The sequence below is a fragment of the Schistocerca americana genome, chromosome 6 (assembly GCF_021461395.2).
Source record: "Schistocerca americana isolate TAMUIC-IGC-003095 chromosome 6, iqSchAmer2.1, whole genome shotgun sequence".
Taxonomy (NCBI): domain Eukaryota; kingdom Metazoa; phylum Arthropoda; class Insecta; order Orthoptera; family Acrididae; genus Schistocerca; species Schistocerca americana.
Genome location: NC_060124.1, coordinates 583,220,635 through 583,234,788, shown reverse-complemented (window position 1 = coordinate 583,234,788; position 14,154 = coordinate 583,220,635). Strand labels below are relative to the sequence as shown.

At 37.4% G+C, this 14,154-nt stretch overlaps 1 protein-coding gene across 1 annotated transcript in view; it reads left to right on the top strand.

Moving 5' to 3' along the window:
• Positions 1-10,904, top strand: part of LOC124619308 (gastrula zinc finger protein XlCGF17.1-like) — a 176,826-nt gene extending 165,922 nt beyond the window's left edge. Inside the window, exon 7 of the mRNA XM_047145616.1 lies at positions 10,557-10,904. Coding sequence (XP_047001572.1) covers positions 10,557-10,563 — 7 coding nt within the window. The 3' untranslated portion in view covers positions 10,564-10,904. The remainder of the gene's footprint in view (positions 1-10,556) is intronic.
• Positions 10,905-14,154: the final 3,250 nt, after the last annotated feature.

Below are 14,154 nucleotides of genomic sequence, written 5' to 3'. Positions count from 1 at the left end.
ATGACTGACACTGGTGCGATCTCAGCACTCAAGAAGGGATTCAACTTTATGCTATCACCATGGAATAACACTTCCTGTGAAATAATAAGTGATGTGAAGCCCACTGAAACTTCTAATGAAATTTGCTGTCAAGCAAGCTGGGTGCTTTAAAAATCCAAAACACTAGTTCCTAACTAGAAAGAAGCTAACTGCAATGGTCTCCACAAAGATCCTCCCATTGTTATCCTGCTAGATGACAATGGCAATGCTGCTGATATTCCAAACAAGGCAACCATGATGCAAAGATGTGGATGGTGCTGTCAAAAATGACAGTGTAACTGACTCTCAATAATAGTGACCAATATGTCAGAACTAAATTAGCAGGTTCATTGTTATTTACATTTGACATAACATATCATCCTGTAGTCTCAGTTGGAATCAAACACATGGTAGACTGTTTCTCAGGTAAGTCTACAAGTCACACAGTATCTTCATTTGAATAGTACTTGACATACATTTTTCCTAGTCTCAAATGACATTTGCATAAATTATGGGTTCAACATTGGTACAAGCAATTTCATTTCTGACTTTTGTAGCAGTTTGTTGACAATCATCCACTACTGCCAACCTGCCCACACTAAAAATTACATTTTCGATATCACCTGGGCGAAATCTCATTTTTTACAGTACAGATGTTTTCAGTGGCTTTTTCTGATTTAATTTTACATTTATAATGTTGTTTTCAATGAGGATAAACCATGTATCTGATTGTTTGTGCTCTGGTTCTACTACAAGTTCTGTTTTCAGTGCTGTGACCTGGTTACAAAAGTTTTGAATTTTGTTTTTCAGTTTTTTTACTTCATTATTCATAATATCAGGTTTACCCTCTAAACTGTTGCTTAGATCACTTGTTATTGCCCCAATTTCACCAACGAAACTGTTTTTTAATTCTTTATTGAAATCACTCAGAGACTGATCTAAAAAGTCTGTGAATCATTCAAATAGATTTCTGTAATAATTCATTGGCACACTCTTTTTGCTTCTCTACCTTGACGTCTTGGCTTAAATATGCATACATAAAAATAAAGGTTGACAGTTCACATGACCTATCCACTCTTTTGCAACTTCACAAAGAAATAATGTACTTACGTTTTTCGGTTTTCTATTATGTCGATCACCCATGTAACTGATTTCCAGATTTATTTCATCACATTACTTGTCCATTATTGCTTTTCAGTTTTGGTCAGTAAAGGCCAATTCACAATGGCTGTCATGTCATGTCACAATAAATCACATCACTTACCATCAAAACATTCTGCAATGCATTTCAAATAGCGGCATCCACACTGGCTGTCCCATTCTGTCATGTCACATTATGGCACCACCAAGGTTTCTATGGAAGAAAGTTTTGACAGCTGACATCATCCAGCCATTGCTGATCACATTACCTATGATATCGTTTCATCCCAGTACACAGCCATGGGCAGTGTTTATTGTTCAGTATATGCTATAAATTGTTTTGTTTAGCTATTTCTTTTGTTAAAATTTAAAATGACGACAGGTAATTGAAGCAGCGAAACAGCAATCCGATTTGTATAACACGAGCACACTAAATTACTTGCCCTCCACTACAATTATAAAGTGGATTTTTATAGATACTGGTACCTTATTTAATATTTTACAATGAAATGGATTGCAACATGGCTGCAACTTGAAGTGAAAAAAAGTACAGTGGGTAGAATCAGACTGATTAATAGGTGGAATTTATTTGTATATTGTGAGGCATTTTTAGTGTTATATGCAGAATGTACTGAAACCTTCAGACACTGCAAGTTTTTTTTAAAAAATATGTATTTGTGGTAGGCCTATTTATTGTTAGGCAGCTCTCTGAACTTGGTGTGAAAAGTTTTGCGAACATCAATGGTCAATATTTGTGGCTTAACTAGCTAACCACAGTGCAAATAAGGCACTTGAACTACTGAAAGCAAAATACAACATGTAAAGAAAACCTTTTTATCTTGAAGGGAAAGGTATTGAGGAAAATATGACTAATTCATGAAAATTTGTACTGGACTAGCAACTAAAGTTAACCTTCAACCAAATTTTCATGAGATGTGATAGCAACTCATAACACTGTGTTCCTTTTAGTAATTTTGGGTGTAGTTTGATGCAACAAATTAAAAACTGATGCTTCCACTTTCCAAAACATGAAATGTGATTCCTCTTACTCAAGCTCCTTGTATAATGTGTGAAATTCCCCCTTCTGTACCACATAATGACATCTTTTCAGCCTACACAGTTTCTTTGTGTTGTTTTGCACTTCTGTTTCCCTTCTATAATATACAAGTTTTCCCTGGAAGCTGCAAAACCTTTGAGTCCAATAAACATCAGATTTGTACAGATGTGGGCTGCTGCAGCATACACGCATATAAGTTACTGTGTTTTGTACATTCACTTCACGTGTAAAAACAGTTGATCTAGTGAGCATTGCAATTCCCGCAAAAAGAACAGTTGAGGACAGCAATGCAAGTCGAGGTCATGCGACTTGAATTGACTTGATGTGCCATGATGTGACAGACGGTATGAATACACCTTGATATGATAGTGCAGTGACGTGACGGTGCCGTGATGGAAGGTGTGAATTGGCCTTAGTGGTGTTGACATCGTCCATGTCCATAATTTTGAATTTTGATTTGAAATTTTGTTTTTGTGCTGTGTGGAAACCTGAAACTTAAAAATTGATTAATGTGACCGTCTTGACATTTTCACAAATCCCAACTTCTCCAACATGTTAAAATGCAACAGCTTTCATGCATCATTTTGAATTACTTAATTTTCTGATATTCAATTATTTCATTGAGGTGTGATGGTTTTTTTGCAATTTCTCCACCTAAAATATCATCTGGATACAGTTTTACTTATGTCAAGTAATTTATGTCAAGTTAACCAAAAATTAATATATGTAAAAACAAAGGTGATGTGACTTACCAAATGAAAGCGCTGGCAGGTCGATAGACACACAAACAAACACAAACATACACACAAAATTCTAGCTTTTGCAACCAACGGATGCCTCGTCAGGAAAGTGGGAAGGAGAGGGAAAGACGAAAGGATGTGGGTTTTAAGGGAGAGGGTAAGGAGTCACACCGATCACCTGCCACACTACCTAAAACCTCTTTCCTCATTACCTTAGCGAGCTTCATCCTGACCCACAACTTCTTCAGTTTTGAAGGCCAGACATACCAACAATTAAAGGGAACAGCCATGGGTACCAGGATGGCCCCCTCGTACGCCAACCTATTCATGGGTTGCTTAGAGGAAGCCTTCTTGGTTACCCAGGCCTGCCAACCCAAAGTTTGGTACAGATTTATTGATGACATCTTCATGATCTGGGCTCACAGTGAAGAAGAACTCCAGAATTTCCTCTCCAACCTCAACTCCTTTGGTCCTACTCCAAATCCCATGCCACTTTCCTTGACGTTGACCTCCATCTGTCCAATGGCCAGCTTCACACGTCCGTCCACATCAAACCCACCAACAAGCAACAGCACCTCCATTATGACAGCTGCCACCCATTCCACATCAAACGGTCCCTTCCCGACAGCCTAGGTCTTCGTGGCAAACGAATCTGCTCCAGTCCGGAATCTCTGAACCATTACACCAACAACCTGACAACAGCTTTTGCATCCCGCAACTACCCTCCCGACCTGGTACAGAAGCAAATAACCAGAGCCACTTCCTCATCCCCTCAAACGCAGAACCTCCCACAGAAGAACTACAAAAGCGCCCCACTTGAGACAGGATACTTTCCGGAACTGGACCAGACTCTGAATGTGGCTCTCCAGCAGGGAGACGACTTCCTCAAATCCTGCCCTGAAATGAGATCCATCCTTCATGAAATCCTCTCCACTCCACCAAGAGTGTCTTTCCGCTGTCCACCTAACCTTCGTAACCTCTTAGTTCATCCCTATGAAATCCCCAAACCACCTTCCCTACCCTTTGGCTCCTACCCTTGTAACTGCCCCCGGTGTAAAACCTGTCCCATGCACCCTCCCACCACCACCTACTCCAGTCCTGTAACCCGGAAGGTGTACACGATCAAAAGCAGAGCCACGTTTGAAAGCACCCACGTGATTTACCAACTGACCTGCCTACACTGTGACGCATTCTATGTGGGAATGACCAGCAACAAACTGTCCATTCGCATGAATGGACACAGGCAGACAGTGTTTGTTGGTAATGAGGATCACCCTGTGGCTAAACATGCCTTGGTGCACGGCCAGCACATCTTGGCACAGTGTTACACCGTCCGGGTTATCTGGATACTTCCCACTAACACCAACCTATCCGAACTCCGGAGATGGGAACTTGCTCTTCAATATATCCTCTCTTCCCGTTACCCACCAGGCCTCAATCTCCACTAATTTCAAGTTGCCACCACTCATACCTCACCTGTCATTCAACAACATCTTTTCCTCTGCACTTCCGCCTCGACTGACATCTCTGCCCAAACTCGTTGTCTTTGAATATGTCTGTATATGTGTGGATGGATATGTGTGTGTGTGCGCGCGCGAGTGTATACCCGTCCTTTTTTGCCCCTAAGGTAAGTCTTTCCGCTCCCGGGATTGGAATGACTCCTTACCCTCTCCCTTAAAACCCACATCCTTTCGTCTTTCCCTCTCCTTCCCTCTTTCCTGACGAGGCATCCATTGGTTGCAAAAGCTAGAATTTTGTGTGTATGTTTGTGTTTGTTTGTGTGTCTATCGACCTGCCAGCGCTTTCATTTGGTAAGTCACATCACCTTTGTTTTTACATATATTTTTCCCACGTGGACTGTTTCCCTCTATTATATTTCTAACCAAAAATTAACATAGCCGAAACAGACATTAATAATCTTTTTTGTTGTTAGTCCCTCAATTCCGTTACTGTATTGTGACTGTTTCTGTCATGGATCTCACTTACACCATTTGGTACTAAAAGGGCTGGTTTATGGCCCAGGTGACATAAGCTACCACTTAGGGTGTAGGCTGACCAGATGTCTTGGTTTTGTCTGGACAGTCCCAGTTTTCACATAAATCTTCCAGTGTCCCAAGAAAATCATTTGGGACACATAATTGGCCTGGTTTTTAATCAGAAATAAAATCATGCAATAATACTTCTCATTTAATGAAATGTTTGTGAAAAGTAAGTTTCTTAGGAGGAGAACATTATAGAAATTATATTTTCACAATTTATACAGCATTTGGTTTAGCTCGGCTTATGCCTAAAGAAAGAGTAAGAGATATATTGAGCAGGAAAGCAGGTGTTGTGTAACCCTGTTGGCTGGCCTTAACTTGCTGATCTTCTGCTTTATGTTCCTCAAGACAAATAAAACCAAATGAGGCATAAAGGATCATCACTTAAATCATTTCTGTTCTTGGGACTGTAGCCATATGGAAGTTAATGTTGTGATGAATGTGAGTGACACTGCATTTGTTAGCAGTGCTTATATACACACTTGTCCTAAGAGCCAGCAGTTGAATGAAAGGACAGTGAATTGTTGGCAGATTTCACTCACTCAGTGACAAAACTTCAAGTCTACCAGTTTTTGAAACAATTGACAACAGTAATTATTTAGGAGTGAAAGTCACCAGATCATCAGCTGTGAAGACATAGTTACTACTTAATATTGTTAGTAGTCAGTGAATGTGAATGTTAAACTCAGAAAGTGTGGTGTCTGGTGAAAATGTTCATTTAAAGAAATGGAAGTGTTCATTTAAAGAAATGTCAAGGGAATAATATTTTTAAAGAAGTGGCATAAACGGTAACATTGAGTGTATGGTTTGCCGATCAGTATTTTCAATAGGTCATGATGAGAAAAATGACATAAATGATCACTCCCAAAACAAGAAGTACAAGGAAGCATCATCGGCATATAGAAGTAACAAGGAGATTAATTCAATTTTTAAGAGAGACAGTACAGGAATGCCTGATTAAAACTGGCTGCTGAATAACATATGTTTGCCTATCATGCTGTCTTTCACAGTTGTAGCTCTCAGTCAAATGACTTTACTTCTTCTTTGGTTCATAAACTGTTTGACAGGTCTAAACATTGTTGTGCTACAACTAAAATTGAAGCAGTTGTTGTTAATGTGTTCGAGGGATTGCAAAAACCAAAATATCTCTTAAATATTCTTTTATTATGACTGGTGCATGAAAATGTAAAGCAATAAAAGTGATTCCATTAATGGTACAATACCACATTCCTGGTTTCAGCACAAAGATCAAAATTTTGGATATTAGTGATGTTCCAAATGAAACAGCTAATACTCAAATTCATTATATTGAGAAAATTTTCACAAAATGTGGTTCAGTTGACAAAGTAGCTACATTTTCTGCAAACAATGCAAATACTAGTTTTGGGGAAGCAACCATAATGGAATTCATAATGGTTACCAGAAACTTCAAGCAAAATTAAATAAATCACTTGGTTGGTTGGTTGATTTGGGGAGGGGACCAAACAGCAAGTTCATCAGTCCTGTTGGATTAGAAAAGGAAATCGGCCATGCCATTTCCATGGAACCATTCTCGCATTTGCCTGAAATAATTTAAGGAAATCGTGGAATCCCTAAATCTGGATGGCCAGATGTGTGTTTGAACCATTGTACTCCTGAATGCAAGTCAAGTGTGCTAACCACTGCAACACCCCGCTCAGTAAAATCACTTGTTGTTGTTGGCTGTGCTCATGTTTTCCAAAATACTGTTCACTCAGTAGCAGATAGGCTGCTAATTTACAAATATTTTGAAGCACATACTGTTAGAAACCATGGCTTAAAAGAATTATTTGAGTTTACTTTTGTTGAATACAAGTCCCTGTTAAGTAACAGCAAAACATGTTGGCTGTCTCTTCTTCCTGTGTTTACTTGAAAACACTTTGGGGTAATGCTCAAAACAGATCATCTGATCAGTCTTGTCTTTTACAGTTTTTGGAGAATCATGCATGGCTTGCACCTCTAATTGTTCTACTGCTTGTAACAGATTACCCCTGACTTGCTTCCTACGGTCCAGTTCATGAGTTACACTGCTTAATGAATGTTTATTTTCTCTATGCCCTGTTTTAAACTGCCATAGTCTCTTTGCCAATGACAAACTAAAATTTGGATTGACAATCTCTCTAGCTTCTATTTTTTCCAATACTGCTTTCTCCTCCTCCTCCTCCTCCTCCTCACACTTACTTTGGCACTAGTACATGAGTAAGTAGAGAAGATCAGAGAAAGAGCAGTGCTTTACATTACAGGTTTATTTAATAATACAGGTTTATTTAATAAGTCCAAAAGTGTCACAGAGTTGCCCATCCATCTCCAGCAGCAGATGCTACGAGAGAGGCATTGTATATCATGGTGTAGCTTATGGTTAACATTGTGGAGTTTACATTGCTAGGAGAATCAACCAATATATTACTCCCGCCTACAGAAATCTCGAAAAAAGAAATATTTGAGCTTACATAAAAGCCTAGCAACAATTGCTCATTCTGTGCACCATTTGCCACTGAGACAGGAAAGGAGGAAGTAACAGTTTTACACAAAGTACCCTCCACTATACACCACTGTGGGACTACTGTATTATAGATAAATATGTAGTTACTTGGTTTCAACATAAATAAATGTTTTCACTTTATCTACAAAATTATCGGACTCTTCTTCCTCATTGCTCAATCCTGGCACCTCTGCATTATCACTGACATATTTCTCTTTCAATGTAGCTCACACATTTTTTTTTTTTGCTCACAGTTGTACACACTCCTGGTCTCTGTTCTGTACAAGGCTTTCTGCTTTCTTTATTCCGATATTATTCTTGAAATCTTCTTCATATCTCTTCTGCATGCTTTGCTCAGCTAAGAGTTCTATCCCATCCACTTTTAGGACCATTGAATTCAAAATATTTTCTTGCAGACTAATCAGTAGTTATTCTCTTAGCCAAATCAGATGTTTCTTTATTATACTGTGTGATCATTTATTTCCTGCCTAGTTCTCTTCATTCTTTTATTCCTTCTACATTGGTTCATAAAATTATATTTTGTTCCTCTTTCTAATATGCCCCAGTTGGGGCCTCCACAGACACTTCTTTTCCTGAGTTTGTCTTGGTGTCTGTAACTGTTCTCCTATATTGAGAACAAGTACTCTGTCTGCAGTTCGTGGTCTAGTGGCTTGCATTGCTGCCTCTGGATTACGGGGTCCCGGGTTCGATTCCTGACTGGGTTGGGGATTTTCTCTGCCCGGGGACTGGGTGTTTGTGTTGTCTTCATCATCATCATAATCATCATCACTATTTGTGACAGTTTCTAGATTGGATTGAATTAAATATTGTACTGTTTAAAAATTGGGACTTTGTATGGGCACTGATGACCATGCAGCTGAGCACCCCACAAACCAAACATCATCATCAACAACTACTCTGCCCTCTTGAATTACTCTAATCACTCCTCAGATGATTACTCATCCAGAAATCCTATTTCTGATTATTGTCACTTCTATTCACCTCTGTTCTATTAACATCACTATCATTCCTATCATTTGATCTATCGAACTGGTCTCTGTTCTGGTACTCCTGCAAATAAATCTTTTGTACTGCTGACAAAACACCAAGGAAACATGTAACATTGTCCCTGTGTGCAAATAGCAGCAGCTCCCTTATTCTCATAGGAGAGTAGCTTAATATCTATATATCTTATTTTTGTTCACTCAGTTGTGACAAAACAACTACCTTGCACCATGGTGGTGTAAGTATTATTTTCTGCCCCCCCCCCTCCCCCACACACACACACACACACACAAAACTCAAAACTGGCTGTTGATTTTCCTTCAACAAAAATTTAAGATATTCCATTTCACACTTGTGTCATTATTTGACGATAGCTTTCCCAGTAAACTAATCAGAAACAACATTAAAAAACTATGCAGAAAATGTTGATATTTAATGGGATTATAGTTTCTTATGTATGGGAAAGGAAAGTTTATATGTTAACAAGGACAAGTAAAGAACCAGATTTACTTGCTCATAAAAAATTTACCTATGTTTTTAAGAATGAACATTTAGAAGTCCCTGAGTAAGCATATGCATCTGAAATTAACCATTTGGATAATGAACTAATTCAACATGGAACACAGTAAAGCAAGAGACAGGAGAACAGATCATGTAACAATATAACAGCTCTATCAATGTGAATACAAAAGTTATAAGTGATTTCTCACAACGATCATGTCTTTTAATAATTATTTTTAAATGTTGTAGAGACTATAGTGTCAAGGAACTGAACAGAAAAATCAGGGTCTTACCTACCCTCCTATCTGAAATCATAGAAATAATAATCTCTCTCAAAAATAAAAGCTCATACCCCATGTAGCTGATGATATTTCCAATATAGTTCTGAAGACCTGTTGTCATGTAAGAAGTATCATCCTCTTTAAGATATATAATGCATCACTAACTCTAGGTATTTTTTTTGACAGAGATTGAAATATGCAATTCAAAAAACTTTATATAAAATGGCAATAATTATTAATCTGTTTCTCCACTGACACCATTTTCAAAGTATTTTGAATTGGTAATTTATGACACAATAGCTTTCCATGTTGGCAATAATAATCCACTTATCAAGTGATAATTTGGATTTCATGAGTGTTGTTCAACAGATAGTGATATCTAAAGTAGAGGTAGTAGTAGTAGTAGTAGTAAACTTGTGATATTGACTCTGGCATATAGTATCAGCGTAGTACTTGGGTATAATAGTTTGCAACTAGGTTGCTGAAGGTATTTGTTTACACTGGAATAGTGGTTGGTCATTAAAATCTTGCTTTGCTTCCTTTAATGTAGACAAGTTTTTATTTCTGTTATATGTGCTGGAGGTTTGTTACACAGTTTTGTGCCTTGAAAGTTTATTTGTTTCTATGCAATAGCCTTGTATACTCTTTTTACATGGATACATGTTGGTTTTTAAGTTTTCAATGCTCCTTTTTATGTTAATTACACTTTTTTGCATTTAGAGGCATTGTAAAAGTAGAATGTTCAGCTGTTGAAATAGCTGCTTGGAGGGTATTAGCCTTGAACTGTTGGTAATTATTCCAACAGCTTCTTTCTGTAGTGTGAAGATGGTTTTCAGATTTGACGTGTTATGACCCCCATAAAGTGAGGCTGTAGGTAACAGCAGTGTGAATGTAAGCAAAGTAGACAGTTCTGCTGCACTGTTTACTAGACACATTACTAATTACATGTAGTGCAAAGCAAGCAGAACTTAACTTGCTAGCAATTTTCATCTATATGAACACCTAAAAATTTTGTTACACCTACTCTCTTAACTTCTTTGTTTTGTATTGTGCGGTCCAGGTCATTTTGTGACTTTGTTTTTGTGTAATGGAAGTAATTAGTTTTTGAAATATTTAAAGTTAACTTGTTCATTTCAAACCACTTTTGTAAATATCCCTAAACTATAGTTGCAGATTTTGGCAATATTTGGTTTACATCAGTTACAACAACATTTGAACCATCAGCAAACAGGGTTATATGAGTACCACTGACTGGAATTTTGATGTCATTTACAGAAATTAGAAATCAGAGAGGCCCTGGAAGACTTCCATGTGGTACCCCAATTGGAACAATCCGAAAATCAGATCTGTAAGGAACACTTTGGTTTTTAATGTTGGCTGAGACAATTTATACTATCTGTCTTCTATTATGGAGATAAGATTGAAACCATTTTTTTACAACTCCTCATATACCAATAGCTTGTATCTAGCAAGATATCATGTTGGACAGTATCAGAACCCTTCGATAAGTCCAGATTTATTCCTATTGTACTGTTGTTTCTGTCTAGTCCCATTATGATACTGTCGGTGAAATGGGAAATAGCTGACTCTGTACTCATTCCTTTGTGAAAACTGTGCTGGTTTGCAGACAAGAGATTGAATTTTTCAAGGAAATTTTTAATTCTGTGTTTCATTACTGTCTCTATTACTTTTGAAAATAATAAAGCTATTGGACTATAATTTCCCACTTCATATGTATTACTCTTTTTATACAGTGGTTTTATTTTTTTAATTTTTAGTCTTTCAGGAAACACTCCTTCTGATAATGACATGTTTATAATGTGTGATAGTGGTTCTGATATGGTGGCAGCACAGTTTATGAGGACTGAACCAGGTACTTCATCAATCCCTGAAGACATTTTATTCCTCTTTTTTTTCTTATTCTTAGAACTTTTGACTTATTTGTGAGGCATAGCAATATTGAATTGACACTTTGTTCTCTTGGGACAGAAGTTCCACTATTCTGTAACTTACTACGATAAGACTTTTTAGTAACCCACCATGATCATAATTTTAAACAATGACCTCTTGACTTCTAAGATTTTCATTTATTTATTTTTTGTACTACATTCCATACTGATCTTTGTGTGTTTGCTGACTCAAAAATACTTTGTCATTGTGTATTGTTTTCACTTTTTTAATCACCTTGCTGTAAATGTTCTTATATGTCTTAACATAGTCTGTAAAGTGTTTATCCTTGTTGTCCTTTTTATGTTTTAGACTTTGACTAGATACTCTGACAGCAGGAGACATCCAGTGGACTTTGTTCCTTGGCATGACACTGATTTTTGTAAGCTTTTTTGGAAAACACATCTCAAATAGAGACTTGAAAGTTCTCGAGAAAGCTTTGTATGAGTCACTGGTTGTTTTTTAAAATACATTTTCCCAGGTTTCCTTTGCTAACATCTGAATAAAAGTATTTACTTTTTCCGGGCAAAAATGTCTTTTATATTCCCACTTATATCTTATAACTGTAAAGAGTGGTTCCGCTTTAAAGCTGTTTAGGGTACTCAGAAACTGTCTCCTTTCTTCATTTTCAATCAACATAATAATGTTGAAATCCCCACACATAAAAATAATTTCACTTTATTATTATAGAAAGTGCTTAAACTGCCTTGAGGTTTTTAAAAAATTTTACCCACTGGTGATATATTGATATGACAATTAGTTTTTTACTCTTCTCCTCAGTTTTTATCTCTGTGGCACATGATTCGAAATGTTTTTCAATATTTAGATGGTCCACTTCTGTTTTTGTTTTAAACTGTAATCCTGTTCTTATATAAATGCATACTCTACCATTTTTATGTAAACTATGGCAGTAATGAGTTGCTAATGTAAATTTGCTTATATTTATAAGACTTAATTCATTTTCCTTACCATTTTTATATAAACTGTGGCAGTAATGAGTTGCTAATTTAAATCTGTTTATATTTATAAGACTTAATTGATTTTCCTTGTACCATTGTTCAGATAAGCAGGTAGCTGCCACATCAGAAAAATTATTTAAAGCTAGGTCTAAATCTATATATTCATTCACCATATCTTGTAAGGATTAGTTAAGAAAACAATATCAGTTTGTATTTTCTTGGGCCTCTCCAAGGGATTTGAGTGTCTAAATAACAAAACTTTGTTTAAAAAATGAGGGGATTGAATCATAGTTCTAATAGATGCCTCACAACACAACAAAAAATGTAGAAAGTAGTACTTCATAATTTATCAACTGTAGACAATGAACATTTTTCTGACAAGTGAAAATAGTTAGTGGAGCTTCACAATTAGTAGAATTTAAATTGGAAGTAACACATTTTTGATCTTCTGAAACAACTCAATGCACCTAGTTTTGTGGTTCTTGTTATTGTATGTCTTGGAGAGGAGGTTGCAGAAGCAATTGCTTGTAGAAGCAATAGAGATGTGGGTATGTAAAAAAAGCCGCAAAAAATCCTTTCTGAAAAAAAAAACTAATAAACAAATACTAAAAGAAATTAAAGAGAAAAGATCATCAATTAACATGACACAGAAAAGAAAAATTAAATTAACTGGACACCTAATTTGACATAACATGTTCATGACAAACATCTTAGAAGAAAAAATCCTGTGAAAAACATCAAGATGCAGGTCCAAAACTTCCTATTACAAATCGTTGTCAGTGGAATGAAATGTAGTAACTGTTGTCAGGTGGTGAAGATGTCCAGGGGGAGAGAAGGGTGACTACAGCAAGGTGTTGCCTTTAGTATCTGATGACAATGATGATAAAGAGAGGCAAATTAGTAAGTTAACTTACACTGATTACTTTCATTTAGTACACCATCCCTAGCCATGAGGCGGTAACGCAAAGCGTAGTAGTTCCGCAACAGATCAGAAGTCTTAGCGGATGGATGATCTGGCCAACCCTTCTGAATACAGCTTAAAACCTGGGAGAGGGTAGGGTCAGAACCCGTAGCAGCTCCCAGCCGGTCCCTGGTGATGGGGAACCCATCCACAACCCACTGCTTGGCAACATCCATGTGGAAATACAAAATTTTGTCTCCAACATGAAAAGTGCGGTAGGATATAACATCTCTTGCATTAAATGCTTCCAAACCAGTCACATTCTTCACTTGATTACCATCATAACGGACAACAGCAACAGTAATCCAACCATTACCAGCTTGATGTGCATCTAATTGGGTAAGTGTAAAATTAATAATACAACCACAAAACACAGATGGACCTTGCAAAATAATCTGTGCTCCTTTGTTAGCAACTTTGACCTCCAGATCTTCTAAGGCCTTATAAACAGTTAGTCGAGAACGTCTATATCTTCTCCTATAACGAGGCATCTCAAATAATAGTCCGGTGCTGCTGCACGCACTGCTGCACGCCGACTGAAGCCGGCTTAGACTGATTACTCCTTATATGAACACATGTGCGCCTGGGCAAAAATCGGCCCGATGACGTCACTAACTTGATTCTCAGCGGCCGGCGACAAGTTAAAACTAGTGTCGAACGCCTGATCAGGACCCATGGGAAGGCAAGACAGTGCATCCGCATTCGCATGTTGAGCCATCAGCCAGAAATGAATCTCATAATTGAAACGAGACAAGTAAAGAGCCCAACACTGGAGGCGGTGTGCAGCCTTGTCGGGAAGTGACGTTGATAGATGAAACAAGGAAACAAGTGGTTTGTGATCTGTAACAAGATGAAATTTGGATCCATAGAGAAAAACACCAAACTTATGAAGAGCATAAATAATGGCATAATTTGAGAATACTTTTGTTGGGTATTTGTGAGCATTTTGGAGGCATAAGCAATGGGTTGTCAGAAAAATGGTGCGCAAAGATTGCACCTACCCCAT